Source organism: Ammospiza nelsoni, chromosome 7 (assembly GCF_027579445.1).
Source record: "Ammospiza nelsoni isolate bAmmNel1 chromosome 7, bAmmNel1.pri, whole genome shotgun sequence".
In the NCBI taxonomy this organism is placed as follows: Eukaryota; Metazoa; Chordata; class Aves; order Passeriformes; family Passerellidae; genus Ammospiza; species Ammospiza nelsoni.
Genome location: NC_080639.1, coordinates 32,724,168 through 32,745,537, shown reverse-complemented (window position 1 = coordinate 32,745,537; position 21,370 = coordinate 32,724,168). Strand labels below are relative to the sequence as shown.

The 21,370-nt window shown below is 43.9% G+C and overlaps 3 protein-coding genes across 3 annotated transcripts in view; 2 read left to right on the top strand and 1 right to left on the bottom strand.

The window, feature by feature from the left end:
- The window catches only part of NCKAP5 (NCK associated protein 5), a 355,478-nt gene extending 352,550 nt beyond the window's left edge, over positions 1–2,928 (top strand). The window contains exon 20 of the mRNA XM_059476435.1: positions 1,324–2,928. Coding sequence (XP_059332418.1) covers positions 1,324–1,605 — 282 coding nt within the window. The 3' untranslated portion in view covers positions 1,606–2,928. The remainder of the gene's footprint in view (positions 1–1,323) is intronic.
- Positions 2,929–3,942: 1,014 nt separating this feature from the next.
- Positions 3,943–20,121, top strand: LYPD1 (LY6/PLAUR domain containing 1). Its single transcript, XM_059476465.1, has 3 exons — positions 3,943–4,167; positions 5,305–5,442; positions 18,247–20,121. Exons 1-3 carry the CDS (start codon positions 4,116–4,118, stop codon positions 18,480–18,482), a joined length of 426 nt encoding a protein of 141 aa, XP_059332448.1. The 5' UTR covers positions 3,943–4,115; the 3' UTR covers positions 18,483–20,121.
- Positions 18,852–21,370, bottom strand: part of GPR39 (G protein-coupled receptor 39) — a 75,468-nt gene continuing 72,949 nt past the window's right edge. The window contains exon 2 of the mRNA XM_059476464.1: positions 18,852–19,369. Within this exon, the coding sequence (XP_059332447.1) occupies positions 18,852–19,369 (518 nt within the window). The remainder of the gene's footprint in view (positions 19,370–21,370) is intronic.

The following is a 21,370-nucleotide window of genomic DNA, read 5'->3' as shown; positions in this document are numbered from 1 at the left end:
CAAAACATTTTCCAAAAATAGTCATCTAATCCATGCATTGTCATCTTATGAAATGTGACAAGATCAAAGCAAAACCAGTCATTGGACTGGCATTTCAATTTTTATCTAAGTAGCCATCAAAACAAGCAATCAAACTATGGAACAATTTGTCTTCCCCTTGCCAGAGATTTCCAAGGAGAAGCAGCACAGCGTGCACAACATTTCACTGACTTGAAGCTTGAATTCTGCAGAAAATTCTAAGGACCCTTTACAACTGCACATGTAATGACCCACAGCATCCACACATCTGCCCAAGCTGTATCCTCAGTGTGCTTAAAGTGCCATCTCATTTTCTAGCTAAACAAAAATGTTGGTGCCTTGGATTTACAGTAATTTACTGATTCTGTCTTTGCCATCTGATGGCAGTACCAGAAATGAGGAATGGCTTTGCACTCTGATGGCATATCTCAGAATGCTTGACTCTTATCTGCCCAGAAGGTTATTGAATGTTGATGGTAAAATGCTGAATGCTATCCCATATGTCTCTGGTAACACGATCTGTGAGAGGAGTTAGTTACTCAGATTTTGAAACACTCTGTATATGAACAGGAGGTCATTTTTATTGAGCTGCTCCCTGCACAGCTCCCTAATGATTCCTTGGTCAGATCTCTGATGGAAAATACCAGTAGCTAACAAAGGGATACAATTACCACGGTACAATCCTACTGTGTGTTTTTAATATAATGTGCTAATACATTGTCCAGTGTTCCCACAGAATTACACCACTTCTGTGAGAAGTCCTGGCCAATATCTGATTGATTCTGGTCTGTGGGGATTGGCCCAGTTCAGTGCAATTTCCTGTCTTGTTGCTTTCTTGTGGAAATCAATAGGCTTATACATGCAAAATGTGAAGCTATTCCCTAGCAAGTTTCATTTGCATCCTTAATTTATGGAAAATGCTGTTTTCCCCTCCGCACTTTTCTTTTTTTTAAACTCTACTTAAACAAATACCTGCTTAAACATACCCCCCAAAGTATTCATGCAGGAGAAGATCTGAACTCCTGTGAGGATGCTGGAGATGTTTAACTCATGCATAGCCAGGGTCTGCTGCTTAGGACATTAACAGCACTTGAGTGTTACCTAAATGGAGTCCTATTTGTCTTAGCAGAACCATAAAAGTTATGATTTATCTTAAAATGGACACTAATATTCTATTTAATCATAACAGTTATTTAAGCATCTATTTCCTCTCACCCTGTGAACTTTAGAAAGATGGTAATTAATGGTGTACAATAGGATAACTTTTAAAGGAATATGCTTCCAATATTTCTCTCACTTTTACAGAAATTGAAGCAAACTGAAGAAACAAAAGAAGATTCCCAGAACAGAGCCTCTAAAATTTCCCTGGAGTCTCTCAATAAATTTAACAGCAATAATGTACTTTTATTAGAAAAAGAGAAGAACTGTCTGAACAAGGCTGAAGGACAGAAGGAAGAACATGGAAAGAAGGAAGAAGCTTCCTTGACCAGCTCGGGCCGGCAGGACGTGGACAACTTGGAATCCCTGAGTGATTCCCTCTATGACAGCTTCTCCTCTTGTGCCAGCCAAGGCTCCAACGACGTTTAGGGACATTCCCAGGGGCTGCAGCATGGGATGGAGCTGAAGGTGAGCGTGGAGTGAGGAGGGAGAGGAGACTGTGCTGGGCAACTCACCCTGGAGCTCACCGTGCTCACCCCGGGGTGCTCTGAGCTCCCACCACGCAGCAATAAGGCAGGGCAGCATCTCGGTGGTGCAGGGGGCTCAACACAACGAATAAAGTCTTAATTTTGCACTTTTGTGAATATTTGTACAGTTGTAAATACCTTGGGAAAATATATTTGTAGGGATACACGACAGCAATAAATATTAAATTGGTGCTATGCTCCTGTAATGGCAGATTACTAACTTAAAGAAGTTTGTGTGAATATTAACAAGAAAAGCTGGTAGATTTTTTAAAAAAAGAGTTATAATTGTCCTAGTCTTAAAACTGTATGTAGAAACACTGCATTTCCATAAACTTGAGCCTGCCAGGTTGTCTTTAATAAACTCTCGTGGACTCCCTTTTAAAAAACATATTTTATTTTTTCTTCTTAGTGCAATTCCATGCAGGTATTCTAGGGAAACATGCATTTCAGTTATTACAACTTCACAACAGGTGTCTTATTTCAAAAGGGGTTTGACTTTTGACATGGCAAGAAAATGAATAGATTAAAAGGCCTGATACTGCTGGCATTGGCTTCATCAATCATGCACATAACTGTTTGAAAGATCAGGGTCAAAGCAATTCACTGCTGACACAAACAGGAGTCCTGTAGGGAAGAGAACCACATCAACCACCCTGTACTTCTGGCTGCAACGTGGTTTTTCAACTTCCACCTCCTCTGTACTGTGCTCATTTCCCGTCAAATTAAAAATGTACCATGCTGTGTTATCTTTCCTAGTCTCTGTTTGGTCTTAAGTAAATCCTGAACACTAAAATTATTTTTTGAAAAACAAAACAACTCCTGTCTGTGACACATTACGATGTTGGTGCTAACCAGTACTAGTTCAAACATATCTTGGAGCAGGGGGATTGGGCTGTATTGGGTGTTCTTGTTTTTTTCTACAAAGGTTGTTTATATGTAAGGGAGAGTCTATTTCAAAAGTTCTGTGTATTTTTTCTAGATGTGAAGTATTTATAACTGCTTTTTGTACAGCAATTGTAAACTAGATATATTTGGAGTATTTCTAGACTCTACAGTTTCTTTAGCACATGCTTGTTAATCTTTGAAATATTGTATGATCAGTGTTACTATTTTGTGCAATTTGTTATATTTTAATTCATTTCTGCCGTAAACTTGCATCGTCTTTTTCAACTTTTAAGAGATTTTCATTGAAAACACCTTTCGTAAATAAAACTTCTCTTGCCTACCGGTGTGTGCTGAGGGGTTTTGGGAAGGGGATGCTGTGACAGCTTGGGCTGGGGTCAGGGGGTACAGCTCCGGGACAAAGCACGGGCGGGCAGTGCTGGGGCTGTTAAACAGCGATTTCAGCTTAATTAACTCTTCCTTGGAGCAGAGCTGGGAAACGATCGCTGGGAAATAATGGGGTTATCCTGGGAGGAGGCGACGCACTGAGATGGTCCCAGCAGGGACGATGTGGGGGCAACACCCGGGGCTGCCTCTGCCCTCCCCTCCCCACAGGCGCTGCCCAGCCCCCGACGGCTCTCGCTGCCTCATCCCATCGCATCCCATCGCATCCCATCCCATCGCATCCCATCCCATCGCATCCCATCGCATCCCATCGCATCCCATCCCATCGCATCCCATCCCATCGCATCCCATCCCATCGCATCCCATCCCATCCCATCCGGCCGTGTGTCCGCGCAGGCTGCAGGCTCTGACCTCCGCGGCCCCCGCGCCCTTTCCCCCCCCGTTTTGTTCCGCTGGAATTCCCTTTTAGGGGACTGGGAGGAGGGAATGGCGGGGCCGCGCCTCCCTCTGTCCCTCCGGGAGCCGTGGGTGCCGAGCCCGGCCCGTCGCTCCCCGCGGACGCGCTCCGGCTGCCACCTGTGGTCTCGGCCGGGCGGGGACACGCAGGGACCGGGGTGACACGGCGCGGGCTCCGTGCCCGAGCAGCAGGGCGGGGATGGGATGCGCTGTGCTGTGCTGTGATGCGATGAGCAGCCCCGGCGGACAGAGGGTCGCGGCAGCGCCGTGCGAGCCGGAGCCGGAGCGGGCGGTGCTGGGCTCCCTCCCCTCCCCTCCCCTCCGTGGCTGAAGTTCGCCGTGCCCGAGGCGCTCCCGTTGAGGTGCGGGGATCCCCGCCCCGCTCCGCCGGCATCACATGGTGCTGGGGGAAGGACGGAGGGAGGGAGGGGGGAGCCGCCCCCCAGCCCTCGCTTCTCCTACAGTTTCTCCAGTCTCAGCGCTCAACTCCGGCGAGGCTGGAGCGCGGCGCGGCGCTGGGCAGGGCGGGCTCCGCCGCCGCTCCCGGGGCGCCGCTCCGCAGCGGAGGCGGCGGGGAAGCGGCACAAGAGCGCGGCGCCTCCGCTGCGCCCCGGCTTCTGATGCCCCTTCGCGACTGCACGCCAGCCCGGCGGCCGCGGCTCCGGGAGGATGCGGCTCTTCCTCCTCTCCGCAACTTTCTGGGGATTGTGCCTGGCGCCAGGTAAGGGCTCCGCGACGGCGCTGGAAACCTCCGTCCCATCGTAGACCCTCGACGGAGCTGCTGCGGGGCGCTAAAAGCAACGGAGCGGCGGAAACCCCGTCCTGCCCGCGGCTCGCAGAGCTCCCGCCGGTGTCCCCAGCGCAGACCCGGTGCCTCTCGGCGGATGCCGGACCAGGGGTCGGTGCCAGCGGTGCCAGAGGTGCCGGCGGGCCAGGGGTCGGTGCCAGCGGACCGGGGGTCGGTGCCAGCGGTGCCGGCGGGCCGGGGGTCGGTGCCAGCGGGCCGGGGGTCGGTGCCAGCGGTGCCGGCGGGCCGGGGGTCGGTGCCAGCGGGCCGGGAGTCGGTGCCAGCGGTGCCAGCGGGCCGGGGGTCGGTGCCGGCGGTGCCGGCGGGCCGGGGGTCGGTGCCAGCGGGGCTCCCAGCCGAGGTCGGGGGGCGCGGGCCGGGGGTGTCCCCGCCGCGGGACGAGGGATGCGGGATGTGCCGGCGGAGCGGCTGCTGGAGAACCGCGGGAGCGCCTCGTTTGCATGATAAAGGCGGCTGGCGAGGGATGCTCCGCCGCTTTAATTGTGCATGGCAAAATAGTAATTAAACCATTTGTAATTAATTAGTAGCTAAGTAAACCCGTCGGCGCAGATAAGAGCCGGAGCGTGTCTGTGAGCCGGGTTTCGCTCTGCGGGGCGCGGGTGCCGAGCGGCGGGCGATGGATGGGCAGCGGCTGCGGGGCTGCGCCGGTGCCGGTGTCGATGCCGGTGTCGGTACCGGTGCCCGTCGCCTCCTGGCGGCGGCGTCTCCAGCGCCGGAGCGGCCGCCCCGCGGAAAGGAGCATCAGCAGAGCCGGCAGCGCTTCTTTTACTTTATATTGGTCAAAGGGGTACTTTGACTGAGCTGTTGAATAGCCAGGAACAGCCAAATGCGAAGGGGGAAAGAGAAGGAAGATTTCTAGCACGTGTTGGTTGTTTGGTTTTTGTTTTGGTTTGTTTTTTTAATACTATTGCTGTTATTTAAGGGCAGGTTAGATGGAGCACCCGGTTGAGCAGGTGGTGCCCATGGCACGGGCTTGGAATGAGATGATCTATAAGGTCCTTTCCAAAATAAAGCGTTCCGTGGTTCTGAACAAATCTCTGTCTGTTCCAGGTTCGGGTTTGCAAATACAGTGTTACCAGTGTGAGGAGTTCCAGCTAAATAATGACTGCTCCTCCCCAGAGTTCATCGTGAACTGTACGGTGAATGTTCAAGATATGTGTCAGAAAGAAGTAATGGAAAAAAGTTTTGGTAAGGATTTAAGAATTATTCTTCTGTTTATCTGGTTTAGGTAGCATTTGTTGCTTTTGGCTCCACCCATTCATGGTGCTCAGCTTCATATGAATCTCATGTCCCCACCTGAAGGGACTGGATTCGGTGTCATACACTTCTGAGTGGCTTTGCAACTCAATGAAGTTAAACATTTTCCTTTAAAACTGAGGGATGCAAGCCAAATGTTGATAAAGCTGGTTAAGACACAGCCTTATGGGTCTCTGATATAGTTCCCCAGCACTGGGAAATTAATAACAACAAGTTAGTTTAATCTCATTACAGTTAATTACATGGGCTTTTCCCCCAAGAGATAGAAGAGCATTAAATTAGTAATTCCCTCCTTTCTTTTATTTACTCAAGCAATTTATATACTCTGAAGATTCATCTTAAGGGATGGAAAGTGTGGTGATCTTTGCTTTCATCCATTAAAAAAACCATCAAGCAAAAGGGAAAAAGGATTTTTTTTAAAAAAGGGAGGAGGGGGTGTTGGAGGGAAGAGAAGGGCACAAATTGATTTTTATACTAATTTTTTTTTCCCCTTACTGCGATTAATATTGAAGTTGATATATTAAGACAGCAACGTGTCCAAGAGGGACTCAGCTGTGATTCTGCACCTTGCCTCTGTTGTCTCTTGAGCTGTTTTATAAATGGCTGGGCTGAGCAAACTCCTCTTCCTCCTCAGCCAGCTGCCCCGCCTGTGCTGCTCATCTCAGGCCACTGTGTAATCAGGATAAATAATAATTGTTGTTACACATCAAAAGTAGCTGAACTGCTGGCACATTTCATCCTGGGTAGCACCATCCACAGTGGCTACTGCTGTGAAATACTTATAACCTGTCCAGTGTAGGGAAAAAAAATCTGGTTTTAAGCTGTTTAAAGGAAGATTAATCGGTCCTAAGTTATTTTTTTTACTGGAGTATTTGGAGGGTGGGAGATAGTTACACCTTGCAAGGTACCTTTAACGTCTTGAGTCTCTCTAAATGACTGCTTGAAGGCTTTGCTATCTCCACACCACAGCTTCTGTGGCACTTTCATGAGGTCAGACAGGATGTTGTGGTGATTTGGAGGGCTCTGGATGTGGTAAAAGATACAGACAGAAAAGTCAGATTTAAACTCTTTTCATGGATGCATAACTTGCCATTAATCCTGTGAGGAAATTGCAATACAGTAAATAAGAAGCTCTTAAACTGCTTGGTGGGTTTTTTTCTGTGCAATTTTATGTTTTTGCTGAGTAGATCCCTGGATTTTTTCCTTTAGGTGGTTACTAATATGCTCTGTATAGCTTTTGCCACTGTTTTATTGCATTTACTTCTATAAATGCATTTCTTATTAATTTTAAGTTCAGAGATTGTAAATTTCAGCCAGTTAATAAATTAAAATTTTAACCTATTTCAAATTGAATAGAATTTACATTGCAAGCTTAGTTTCTGTTACCCTCAGTCAATTTTAGAGAGGGTTTGTTGTAAAACAGAGATGATTCAGTTCATCATCCTTTATTGGTTTTATTCCTAATTGATATTTAAATGTGTGCAATATAAATGCCTTACTCTCCCAAGTTTTATTTAATAATTCATTTTACTTCTACCAGTATATTTCATAACCTGATTCTTTTGGTTGTTGCTTATTACTAAAAGCTCAAATGTTTCAAGTATTGATTTTAATTTATAATAGACTCGAGTTTGAGCTTTTAACCCAGAAAATGAAAGATGCAAATTTGCATTCATTTGACAGCACAATCTCCTAATTAGGGTTCTTTCCTCCTCAATAAATACAGTCAAAGGAGTGCAATTTTTGTAGGTTAACCCGTTTTTGTCATTAATAAAAGTAGCTGTGTCAGCGAGCAAAGCGCTGCAAGTTATCTCAAACTTTATTTAAAAGTCAGGCGCAGCATTTTGAGATAAAGCTCAGGGTGGGAGTGGGTGCCCACCCCTCTGGGGGAGCCACCTTCCCCTGCAGGAGGCACCAGTTTGGGGGTTCTGCTGTCAGGGCTGCTCCATCAGGCTCTGTGCCGTGCAGAATTCCATTGCCTGCAGTGCAGCCCCACCTGTGCCCAGGCACTCTTCCATGAGGGTTTGCTGTGCTCAGGACAAAGATAAAGTTATAACTCAACACTGAGATGCTGCCACGGCATCTCTGTGGCTCAGCTGCATTTCTGGCTTAAACTCCCTGTCCTGGAGGCACCAGGGTGGCAAATGAGAGCCCTGGGCTGCTCTTCCCGTTCACCTTGCACAAAGCTCCTCGTGCCTGTTCACACCTAACTCCTCCTCAGCTGCTCTAAGTCCGGTGCTTCAGATCCCACTGGGCTCTCTCAGAACTTTGTCTCAGCTCCAGGTGAGAAACAGCAGCAGCTCAGGCTTGTTCCTAACCCAGAGCTCAAAAGGTGGCTCTGATGTGAGCAGCTAAGAAAGCAGGTGCCAGTAACTTCTATTTTGAATTAGATCATCAGGCATCTGATCTCAGCTCTCTGTTGTATCAGGTAGACATTTGCTCTTTTGGACAGCTGAGAATTGAGGAGCAAATAGCAAAATATTTTTCTCTCTTAAGGCTGAGTTGTAGTTTAAAATGTTGCCAGAAAAAGTTGAATGACTGTTAGAATTCTGTTCCAGCGGGAGATACAGGACAAGACAGTATTTTCCCTGTGATAAAGAATCTTGCTAATTAACTTGTTAATTAAATCTCAAAAAAAAAAAAAAAAAAGAAAAAGAAAAAGCCTTCTTTTAGAGGGAGGAGTGATGAGAATGGAAAGTGGCACTCAAGACTGTACCACAAAATTTTATCCCACAGAAATGAATGTAAAGGATAAGTTTCCAGTGCATTCTTCAACTGGATAAGCAGGTGTTTGAAAACTGTGTAAACTGAATGTTTGACAAAGGATCAAAGTTCTTAACATAATTCTACTTGCAGATACCTTGTGGCAATACCTGTGGTGAATTCCCTGCTTCCACTTGCCTCTCTCTTTCCACTCTATGGACTTTTAAATTGGACATGTCAGTGCTCCTTCATTTTTAGAATATATGCAGCAACAAAGAAATCCCACAGTATATTGGGATCAAGTGAAACACCTTGGTGATAGATAGATGAGTATATAGTGTGTATGCTTTTATATATATCACAGAAAACATACTGGTAATGACAGTCTTGCCTTTTACTGAGGGGAAGAGTTATCTGAGCATAAAGGCTGATCTAAAACCCACTTAAGGCAAAATGAAACTTGCCATGTGAGTACATCAGTGAGGGATAAAGCAGGAGGATGAGGCAGCCAGCCCTGAGAGGTAGCCAGTCTCAATTTCTTGGATCTCTCTGCAAGTAAACCTGCCCACGTGCATGTTTTGAACAATTCACCTTCTGTTCTGATCTAATTGTGAATATACTTTTACCAACTTTTGCAAGGAAAAAAATTATTCACTGTAGCAATGCCAAAACTTGAAAATATCAAGGATTTTTCCTTTTGCAAGCAAATTGGGAAACAATCAGATTATTGTAATAATCTGCAATAAGAAATTTTGCTTATTTGTTTGGTTTACTATGGTCCATTTAATGTATTTAATTGGTATATAATTCTGCAGTGTAGTTAAAGAAATTGGTGTGAGTGTGCTTAAAAGTAGTGCATGGAAGCACCAAGATCAAAATTAGGATCTCAGTGTTGAATTAGAATTTATCTATTTCTTTGAACTTTTTCCAGTACTGGTTTTCCCATCATTTTTTTTATCAGTGGCTGTGTTGTATGATGAGTTGGGCTGTAGTGAATTCTTTACCTGTGATTATTACTTGGTTTTGCCATAATTGAGTTGTTCATGTGTGCAAGGATTACAGAACCACATACTTTTTTCTGTGTTCATGTATAGAATCCATTAGTACTAATATTAATTGCATATCAAGGGGAAATTATCAGGGATTTATATCAAGGGGAAATTATGCTCTGGTGTACTTTTATTGACAAAGTGATTAAAACAGCAAACAAAGTTTAATGTTGCCAGAATTATTGTAGGCATTAAAGCTTTATAGAAGTTGTTGCATCCCCAGTATCCATTTAGAAACAGTAAGAAACACCCACTAAATTGGTGGTGGGTTGTTATTTATTTTTTGATTTTCCTCTACACATTTTTGGTTAAAGGATATCAACATAACTCAACAGAATTTGTTGGTGTTTGGGAGGTTTTTTTTTGTTTTTCAGTCAAAGCAAAGCATGATATATAGATCTTTATTGACAATTTTAAAAGATAAGTAAAAATTTTGCACAGGACTGTTGGTACCTGTAACATCACATGTTGTGCTGCCAGATGCCAGCGAAATGAAGACATAATGTCAATATTGGAAACAGAGTTCACTTTTGATACTGAATAAAAGACTTGCAGTGGACATTGTTAATTTGCACTGTATGCTGGACGCTTGGATCTGAGGATACATTTCCATTCAGAAACACTTTTTCTCAAATTTCAAAGCAATTTCCTCACTTGTAAATTTTTTCCAATCTTTGGGTTTCTCAGAAAACTTCCAGCCACTTATGGAATGCACTGACTTGAGTGTGTCAGCTAAGGAGAAATTATGGGAGTGTTCAGCAGCTGCTGTTCTGACTGCCTTTCCATAAAGAAAAGCAGCAGTGGAGTTAACAGTTCAAGCAGGTTATGACTTGAAAGTCATGACAAAGATCCAAGTGCAGAGTGATGAAGGCTGCATTATTTTAAGGAAGATGGGGTATCTGGTCCAGTGAGTTCCATCTTTCACAGGATGTGCACAATAGCTTTTTATGTTATTTTATTTCCCAGGCTTGTATGAAAGATATACAAATGAATTTTGTGATGATACAGTGCCCACAGCCTGGTGTCTCTTAAACCTCCCCTGAGAGCTTCCTATTGCATTTCACACACAAATGAGTTTGTGTTTCCAGTCCCTTTTGGAGCCTGACCCTGCCACTCCTCTTAGCTCCCAGTGACCTTATCAAAACATTGGCAAGAAGCTTTAATTAATCCAAACAGTTTTCATTTCCACTTTTCCTTTGTAATGATTTTTTTTTTGGGAAACTTGACAAAACTGGATTTTGTCAACTTACCAATAAGTCCTTGAAACTGGAAAAAGCCATATAAAACCCAGGAAAATCCTACTGCTAAGTTGAACAGGCTGTAAAACCCTGACTGTGAAAATAGCTAAAGATTTAAGAGCAGAATGAATTTCCAAAGTTCTGGCATGCAAGTGCCAGCATGTGAGCCATCCCACTGAAATTGGTAAGGACATTAATTAGGGATGCAGCAAGACTATTCACATGTGAAATTATTTCTGTGACGTTTTGCAAGGCTGTAGCATTTTAACATTTGTAAAGGTGAAAGGCTTGTGGCTTCCCTTCAGCTCAGAATGTGAGGGTTGACAAGAAAAATCCTCATACAGAATTCTGAAAATTGAGTCCAAGTTCACCTCTGTCTCTACAGAATGAAGTATATTTAGGTATTGATGGCAAAAGACATTTGGATCTTGATTCCTTTGTATCAGGTAGGAGGAGAGGATGCAAAGCTGTGAGCCAAAGCTTTGTTGGGCACATTGTGTGTTGTACTGCTTGACTGTACATCCACGCTGGTGAGCAGGGAAATGAAGCAGAACAGTAGGAAACCAAAGAATTATTAGATATGCAGGTGAAAGCTGAGCTTTGATCTCTCATTTGTAGCCTCCTGTGGCTTCAAAAAATATTTGATAACACCACCATTAGCAGTTGTACTTCACTTTCCCAGCCTATGCATTTTTAAGCGTTTTAATGCCATGCTTCAGCTTTGCAAGCAGTGGCAAAGACTTTTTTGTGATTTTTTTTTTGTTGTTGTTAACAACACCATTTTGAGCCACATTTCAAGCACCAGAATTAGAAGGCACAGCTTACAAAAAGATATCAGGGTAATCTAAACCCTTGTCCTCTGTCAGTTCACAATTGTCCAGTTTTCTCCTGAGCTGACTTTATTTCTGCAAGGTGTCATGTCAGGGTCAGAAGGAGAGTGATGAGGCCAGACTTTCATTGTCAAAAGCTTCCTGTTAGTTTCTGAAAAAGTGTGCAACTTTTTAAAAGTGCCAAATGTATGGAGGATTTGTGATGATATTAGGTTTTCATACAAAATCATGATAACAATATGCTAAGTGAACCAGGTGATTTATTTTCATTTTGCAGGTGGGGCAGAGTGGGCTGGGTTTGTTTTATTTTTATTAGAATTGTATACTCCCTAAGAACCTAAAGGCATGAATGTGCTTTTATCTTGTCTATAGAATGCATCAAAGGGAGGACCAGGATGAAATAGCTGCAGTCCTAAAACACAAGATTAAAAATCAGGAAGTGTGTGCATAGCTTTGCAGTAGATTTCAAGTCACATACTTTTAGTGCCCTGGGGGTTTTTTGATCTGGAAAACATCGACCATGGTATCTCACAGTATTTAAGTAGCTATTTACAAGGTAATTAGAAAATCTTGTGATACAATTCTAGCAAGGTGCAAATTATTTAAACCACTTGTCTCGTCAACTTTCCTCTCTGGAGTTCACAAGGATAAGAAGAATTATTGTGAAGTGAAACTTAGAGGAGTTGGATATTATCATATTTTACACTTGCTCAAATTGGGGTTTGGAGTTTTTGGGAGGGTTTTTTGTAACAATGAATTTACAGCCATGGCTGAAAGTCTCTGTGTTCAGGAAGCTTAATTCATACTTTAAACCAATAAAAACATGATCTGAGTAAAACTGCAATTGTTTGGGGAAGCACAACATCAAAAGAATGATTGATTGCTCTTCAATATTCAGTCACTTTCTACGATATTTAGGACCTTATTAGATAAAATATTTATAATCACTTTCTGTAGAAAACAGCAAATCGCAGTAGGACTCCTGGGGTCTGTCACTGTGTGAACAGGTACTAGCTGAGGAACTGATAATCATCATAGCAAAACCACTGAAGCCATAAAGAGATGGGCATAAAACCTAAGACAGAACTTAAAAAACATAGTTTACAAACCTATTTGTGTATAGTCTGAATCCAATTTTTGTAGCATTACTGATACAGTAAAATGCAGAAATAATCACGTTTATATTTTATGTTCCATAGAAGGTGATGTTCACCTGTTTACCTGTTATTCTTGCACTAGTATAAATTCTCATTTTATTTCCTGGAAGACATCAGAAAAGAGCATTTGTAAGTCCTGCTGGGTGCTGAATTTTTCTTGAGTGCAGGGTGAGCTAGTGAAAGTTTAAGGAAAAAAATACAGAATTAAATATATGAATGAAATCACAAAGCAAGCGTGGCTAGGCAGAGCACACATCAAGTCTAGGCACAATGAGAGGGAAAACTTGCAGATTCACCAAGAGCAGAAAATTGAAAGTTTTGGTGAAATAAGACAATTGGAACTATGGAAATATTGGATATTCAGAGAGAGGAGTATTGGTACATAAGCACAGTCATCAACTTTTCTCTATGAGTAACATCATTGAAAGAACACCCAAACAGATCCTGTGCAATTCATGCTAATGCAAGAGCTGGTACAAGACTGGGGGGCTCCTCCTGAGTTCTGTGTGCTACACTGTGAATCATCCACGGCTGGCAATTACCCAGCTTTTGCTTAGAAGAGATGGGCAAGATTTAAACACTCCATCGAAAAGAGTTGAGTGGAGGTTCTGTCAAAATTGTAAGGGTCTGCCTCAAACTTGCCTTGATTCCCTGCTGGCTTTCTCAGCTACTCACTTTAAGATACAAAACTTTTCAACTGCTCTTTTTTTGCTTCCAGCACCTGGTGCAGCCTTGAAAAGGCTCAAGGATGCCTCAGTGCTGGGCTCTAGCTGGACACAGGCTTCTTTCTAAGCTTCAGAAGATTTATGAGGCAGCTTTGCCCAGAGCACGTGCGGGGGATTTTGCTGAAGTGCTGTTTGTGGAGTGAGCTGCACAAGGCTGACTTTCACACCTGTGCCTGTGAAATTGGTTATATGCATATAAAATAGAAAATAGACAAATAAAATGGTGTAGAAAAAGCTTTCTTTTAAAAAGTGGAGTCTGATTGACAGCCCACAAAATCAGAGAACATCTGGCTTGGAGAGCTCAGTGCTGGGCAAGGTGACACTGTCCACTGGACTGAGGCAAGCTTAGAGAGGAGAGTTTGTGGCCATCAGGTCCTGGGGTGAAGGGCAGGGCTGTGATTTCCTGCTGAGCTGTGCCTTTGCAGAAAGCAGTTCCAGAGTAGCTGGGTCATCATAGGAGTGGGAAGGTGACTTTTTTTGGAAATTAGCTCACTGATCTCAGAGGTGATGGCCTGGCTGGCTGTTTTGGCTCTGTGCATTTTGCTGAAGGACACTCCTGAGAGTACAGGTGCAAGCTGGAGTTGCACACTGCTTGGATTGTGCTTGGCTCTTAAAAGTTGGAGAGTCATGCTGACACAGCATCTTTTTGTCTGCACCTCCTACGGCAGAGGTGTCTAATAAGGTTCTTTTCAATCAGTGAGAGAAAAACCTTGGATCTTCTGCTGCCTTCTGCATTAACACAGTGTAAGAAGTAGGTGTGATGTCACCTTTTTTGGTTGTCCTAGAAACAAGTTAAGCTGTTATTCAGGAGAAATGCACTGGGCTGTGCAGACAGGGTAGAGGAAAGAACACTGACTTTTGGATTGGAATAAATTATTGCTCAAATTGTTTGTTAAAATCAAGACAGAATGCACTTGTGTGTGGACAAAATAGTGCCAGGGTACAGATGCACAGGACTAGACTGGATCCAGCTGAGAAAATAAATATTGCAAGCAGGAACTCTAGAAAAGCCTAAAGATTTACACCCATCCCTTCATTGCAAGGAATAAGGCAGAAATATTAGTTTGGGCCTTAACCCTGTCTAAATATGTGATGATTTGTGGACCAGAGAAAGGTGCAATGATGGGCAAGTTGTTTAGTCTAGAAATAAATTTTCAATGCCAAATTTGAGCCAAAATTTGCTTTAAAAAATCCCTGAAAACAAACATGGCTGTTGTAGGTATATGTGATAGGAGAGGGTGTGGGATATAAGCACATTATCACACAGCTGTTCTAGCTCTGTGCAATTCCCTCTTCTCTTGAAATTTCTTGATCTGCATCCCACAAACCTTGAAGCCAAAATAATGGAAAATCTGTTGGTCAGTAGTAGGTCATTCACAGTAAAACATCCTTGTAATACCTAAACTGTTGTTGGGGATCTGCTGAATCCGTGAAAAAGTACAAATTACAAATTACATCCATCAAGTAATTGGGCAATAAATATACTAATTGGGTAGCTGTAAATATGCTAACTGATCACTGATGTCAATTGTTGGGGGTGGGTAGCTGGGAATGACCCCATCCCAGTAAAAGCAGAGTGCAAAAAGTGAATCTCCTTGCTTAGCCAGTGACTCAGAACAATCTGAGGTAAAAGAAAAGCTTTCAGAAAGGTTTGCAATTATTTTTCTGGGTGATGTGTTAATGAATGCATCTGGCTGATTGCTCAGGCAAGAATACCCAGTAATTAGCAGTTATGTCTGTGCTATGAGTCTTGAGAGGCAGATAACCACTTTGAAGATCTGTCTGCAGTTCAGCCTGCTGGTGGCAAATGATTCAGGGAGATCTTGGGGATCGTTTGGAACTGGCTCAGCAATGCTGCAAGGGAGGAGTTTGAGGAGAGATCTCAGGGTAAAACTAACTCAGAGATAGAGAGGAGGCTGCTGTCCTGGCTGAACTCAGGGGGTGAGCTGAAGTTACTGGGGCCCATTAACCTGTTTGCTGGAGTGGGGAGATGGTGTCCCTGCCATCAGATCATAAAATACTCGTGTATTTCCTACCAGAATTATGATAGGAAGAAGGTTTAGGAGTAAGTGAAGTAACAGCACAAGCGTTTTGAAAATGTCACACCTGCAGTGCTAACATTCCCTCTTTTTCCACCAGCTTCTGTGCCTGTTTGCATTGTGTCTTCCTGTCAAGATACTGCAGAACCAGAGAGAGAGAGAGCACAGCCTTTCCATGCTGAGCAAGCTTGCTTCATACCTGGTGCTTTGTAAAAAGCACTTAGTGTGACAGCAGCTGGTTTGTGACATCAAGAGACTCTATCAGTACTCAAAGCAAAAAATCTTGGATGTGAAGGGCATGTTAGCTGTTAAAAACCTGATGGAAATGCTGAGTTTTTTAAGTTAAAAAATCTTTCTAAAATTTAGATTACCAGAACAAGGAATGGGAATAAACAATCATTTGGGTGTGAAATTTCCTATTGTAAGGCATTTACTGAAAAGCCACTGGAGAAGTGTTGCAAGGGGATTTTGCTGCTAGTCAGATTATTCTCCCTATTTAGGTGTGAACATGGTCCATCTGTTCATGAGACTTTGAGTAGTAAAATTTCAGTGTGTGCAGGAATATTGTGTTTTGACTATAAAAGGAGCTCAGGATTGTTCTGTGGGATTGGTCCTGGAGAACAGATCTGTTGTAAACACGTGGAGTTAAGCTGCAGGACTTTGATTTTTTTGCAGGAGAGGTTTCCTAGAGTTGTCTGGTGAAAACCATGCCTCAGAGGGCATCATCTAATTGTTCACAGCAGTGAATAATTCCAGCCTCCTAATCTCTGGGAGAAGTGCAAAGTGTGATATTTCCACACTATAAATTATCCAAACTAATAAATCACTAGTTCAAGTTGTGAACAGAGCTTTGCTGGAAACCTGTGAAAAGCAAACAGCAGGAAGAGAGTGATCTATAAAATGATGGGAATAGGAAATCTGCCAGGGTCAAAAGCTTTTTAGAGGCTTGGTCTTTGAGGGGAAAGTCAAATTCACTGCTGTTCATATGGAAGACTGAGGAATGGCTGAGTTTGGTGGGTGTTTGTTGCTCAGGGAAATAATCTGTGATGGGGAGATGTGCGATTAGGGAATGGAGAACAGTCATTGTGCCTGGTTTAATTGAATACAGAAGTCCTTTCTCAAAAGGGAAGGGGAAGGAAAAAACACTGATTGTAGCCATGGGAAGGGTCATATCTGTCTCTGCTCTGGGAAGACTGCAGGAGGAAGATGGCCAAAGCACCAGGTCTTTTTGGGGAACACCAGCTGAGATTTTGGTATTGTAAAGCCAATCAGTGGCAGCACCAGCGAGGCTCCTTGACAGCAGTGGTTTGTCAGCAGAGACAGAACTCCCTTCTTTTTGCAAAGTGTAGTAATAAAGATTGCATTGCTTGATCTGTGTGCCTTTGCTGTTACAGGGAGAACAGCACACAGCTCCTCTTCCTTCTTGAGAAAAGGCTCTACCTGCTGTGTTGGTTGATTGAAGCTCACTGGAGACAGTGGAAGATTTAACACTCACTTGAGGGCTTCTCTTCATAAGTTCAATGAGATAGATAGCCTAAAAACACATTGCAGAGTTTAGGTTTCCAGAGGGAGAGCACAAAACAAGGAAACCCCTGCATTGTTGGGATGGCAGCAGTGTTGTGACAGTATAAAAGAATTGCTTTAATTAAAAGTCTCTGAAGACAGGAAATCCTTCTTTCTGAGCACAGCCCAAAGAAAGGGTGTTCTGCCACTACTCCCAGCACTCAGAGGTGCAGTGGCTGATGCCAAATTACAGAGGTTTCTCCTGGACCATGGAGGTGCTGTAGTGGTTATTAAATCTCTGGGGACTGAACAAATATCTGCAGGCACTGTATATCCAGCACCAGGGTTATATTCCCTCCTCACTCCCTCCAAAAACAGTCATCACTGTGCATTTAAAGATGTTTTGGGAACATGCCACATGATGCAAAGACATCATTCTCTAAGGGAATCATGTTCCCTTGCTTTTCAGGAGGAAAAAACTAAAAACTCTTTGAAAATCCCATATTCAAAAAGAATAGTGATTTTATCATCCTTAGGAATATCCCTACTACTTTTTGTAACTACCAGCAGGCAAGCATCCATTATCTATTTCTATTATGTCTATGTTTTTCTAAGACAAAATTTCTACTGTAACACTTGCAGGAAAATTTTGGAGTAATAGGTGGGGAACTGCCATAATCGTTTTCCACTGTGACAGAAGAAAATACAACTGTGTATTTTACAGCCTTTATAAACCATGTTAAAATAGCAGCTAAAATATGTACTTTTTCAGTTAAAAACAATCTGAGAAATTATAAATTAACTTATTAATTAAAATTACATTCAAAAAGGGAAGACTTTCAACTCAAGAAAGACGCTTCTATAGAAATGGAAATTTTTGTTATTGAGGGTATTAAACTTCAAAGACAAGCAAGAACTGAGATTACCTGGAAAAGTACTTCTAATTCTTCTTCAAAAAAAATTTAAAAGGGGAGGGAGGAGGATGAAAGTTTTGCTGATAATCATCCTCCTTTTACTCCTAGTTACCTGTCTGTGTGTGGCAAAGGAACAAGAAAAGGAAAAAAAAATTCTCAAAAGACAAATGAAAAGCATAGAAAGCTGTAATTACTTAGACACCTTAACTCAGACATGTTCAGCAATAGAAACAAAACTAATTTTCTCACTAATTGCATTTCAGTTATAGCTATTCAAACAGTTTATTCTGAAAGATGAAGAATTCCAGCTATAAAATGCACCATTTGATATACATTATGCAAATTAAGTCTGTCATATTTTTGGTTCCAACCAGGATTGAAGTACAGAGCAATCCTGGTTGGAGCGCCCGCGGTGCTTGGCAGTGCAGGGCTGTTTGTCCTGTCGCTGCTGGGGTGTCTGTCCTGAGCACCAGCAGTGCTGTGGGGCACCGAGAGCTGGCTTGGCAGCTGCTTTAGGGCAGGAATTTTGCTCTGAGGTGTTCCCCTCAAACGGAGTAACCCTTGTTGTGTGTCGCAGGGATCATGTACCGCAAGTCCTGCGCCTCCTCGGCCGCGTGCCTGATCGCCTCCGCCGGCTACCAGTCCTTCTGCTCCCCTGGCAAGGTCAACTCCGTCTGCATCAGCTGCTGCAACACCCCCCTCTGCAATGGACCCCGCCCCAAGAAGAGGGGCAACTCTGCTGCAGTGCCCAGGGCACACATCATAACCACTCTTCTGCTCCTTAAATTGGCTCTGTTGTTTTCGTACTGCTAAACTTCAAGCAAGTTGGCTTGTTTGGTTTGGTTTTTTCTCCCTGACGCAATTTGTTCCGCATCCCTCTTTCTTCAAAGACGCTGCAATTATTTTCTGTTTGTTTCCAAATCCCTGTCAAGAGCAAGGGAAGTTCAGTGGTGTTGTGGAGAAGAGGGGCTGATATTTTTGTCGGCTAATGAGTTCATTTAGCAGATTGAATTTCCTGTGTGCACTTAAAAATCCCAGCAGGACACGGAACTCCTGTTCCTTTTGCATAACTGGAAACAAACCCATCCGTGTTATTCCTTTTCCCATGTTGTCCCTTTCCTGGGTCATTTCAATTTCCGTCTTTTTAAGCTCATTGCTAAGCAGTAACTTTGCCTTATGAGGTCACACTTGGTGTTCACAGAGGCCGTTCTGTGCGCCCTGAGCGGGCTCTGAGCCGCTCCCGAGGGGTTCCAGGCTGGGATCCGAGGGTGCAGAACCCGTCTCCTGTGGGCTGCAGCCGGGCGTGGGCTCCTTCTGGAAGGTGCTCAGGAAAACTTTGGCGTTGCCCTTGGCGGAAGAGCCGCGCCTGGAGGACAGGAAGAGCAGCGGGCGCAGGGAGCGGCTGCTGCGCGCCGCGGAGCTCTGGTTGGCCCTCAGGAACCGCTCCCTGTTGGCGTGCTGCAGCGTGAGGCGGCAGCACAGCACCTGCAGGAACACGCTGCGGAACTGCTGCGAGGAGATGTTGTACAGCAGCGGGTTCACCACCGAGCTGAGGTAGAAGAAGATGTCGGCGATGGGGAGGAGGGTCATGTAGGCTCGGAAGTAGGGGTAGGTCCAGTCCTGCTTGGGTTTGGCGGCTGCCATGATCCTCCTGACCTGGGTGGGCATCCAGCACACCGCCAGAGTGGCGATGATCAGTCCTGCGGGCACAGAGAGCAAGAGAGAGGTCTGCATACGTGGGGGAAGACACATGAAACACCATCAGTTCTGCACTTACTTGTTAGGAAATGGTACCAATTTTTCAGTGTTTTGCTTGACAGCTTTTTCTGCCAGTAGCATTTTTTGTTTGTTGTTTTTAATAACTGTTACAAAGTCATTGCGGCACATGCTCAGACAAAACACTGCATAGTGCTTGGATGGTGTTTCTTTGTACCTGTTGTCATTTATTGGTTTTCAGAGTGTTCTTTTTCTGATCATCTGTGTCTTTGGAAAGAATATGGTTTTAGTTTGGTTTCTGCTCTTACATTTCTTCTGTCTTTCCCTTTACTTTGAAAAACAAACACAATAAATAGAACCTATAGCCATATCAGATCAGGCAATACCCAGAAGAGATCAGATTCTTGTTTGTACTTTACAAAAAAGAAAATTTATGCATAATAATATATTTCGTGTTATTTTTGGTAGATTTCCTCTTACAGAAGCTATTTTTAAGTAAAATGTGTATGGATCTTTTTATGGTAATTAAGATATGTTGGGCTTTCTTAAAAATCAAATTCCAGTGGAATTAAATGATGAATGTAAATGAGAAAAACCCAAGCCTAGTCATGAAAGTGTAAGCAGTTTCAGATTGTAAATTACGCTTTAAAATGTGGTGTCTGACCATTTTGTATTTATATGTAAATATAAATACATGTTGCTGCATCACTAATGGCATTAAAAAGGGGTGGCTGAAGTGTTGGGTGTCTCAAAATTCAATGGATTGAGTTCTGCAGGGTGCAGCAGCCCTGCAGGAACGTGTCAGTGATGGAGGTGGCTGTGCCAGGCAGGACATGAACAGGAGCAAGGCACCTCATGGCATCCCTCTATTTCTCCTGTGTGCCAGCACTGCAAATCCTGCCACGCTGTGTGACATCCCAGGTACACAGAGTCACACCTCCTGCTGCTGCTGCTGCTGCTGCTCCCCCAGCAGTGCTGGCTCGCAGGGACAGCTCCAGTCTGCTGTCCCCTCTTTGCCTCTCTCTGTGCAGGAGCTGTGCCTTACACCAGTTTGGAGGGGCAGAAGCTGCAGCCTGGCTGCTTCCCTGGGCAGGGAGTGTCCTGGTGGGGCAGCTCTCATCCTGTGTGTCACCTTGTTAACCTCATCCAGTGCCTGACCCCTGCTCCCAACAGCAGCACAGAAGATGTTTAATTCTTGCTTCTCTAGGCTGAATCAGATTTCCCCCACTGGACAGGTCACTGTAGCAATGACATTTGGAAATAGCAGGGTTTTGAAGCTAGGAAAAGGATACTTCACTAGCAGGAAGATGTGAATGTAGCAGGGAATAGAAGAAAGATTTTTCATAACTTTGAAACTGCCAGAGTTCCATCAGGCTCTGTCCAAGTTCTCGCCACCAGTACCCCTAAGCAAAGAAAAGGTATGAAATGCCTTTAAAAAAAATTAATTTTTTCATCAAAGGGATAATTAATTTAACAAATTTATTATCTCCCTGAATAAGCTACCAAATAAAAGCTGTCCTTTGGATCCCTTGGTTCTGTAATCACTTACTGGGGTAGTGATTGGGATGGGGAAGTAGCAGATCTTAAACAGCACTGGCTTAAGAGGCCTGGAGAGCTGTTGTTGACAGGCCAGCAGTAAATCCATCACCAAAACCTTTGCCATTTTCAGTTCTTTACCTACCAGAAGTCTCCTCAGCCACTGTTCTTTGCCCTCAGTCCCACAGTCCCCTCCCTGCCCCTGATTTTCCCCTGCCACCTCACCTCACTGTTCAGTACCTGCTGTGCCTCTGTGATCTGAATTTTGCATTAATCCTGCAAATGTTTGTGGCCTTCAGTGCTCTTTTCCTGCTGTCAGCTTAACAACTATAGGCTGTCAGTCCTGGCATGGGCCAAAAGAAAATAAAGCCCCTTCAGCAGTGACCTGTGATGAATCTTATAAAAAGGCAGTGGAAGGATTTTATTGCTTCACTGGGGCTTTGTGTCTG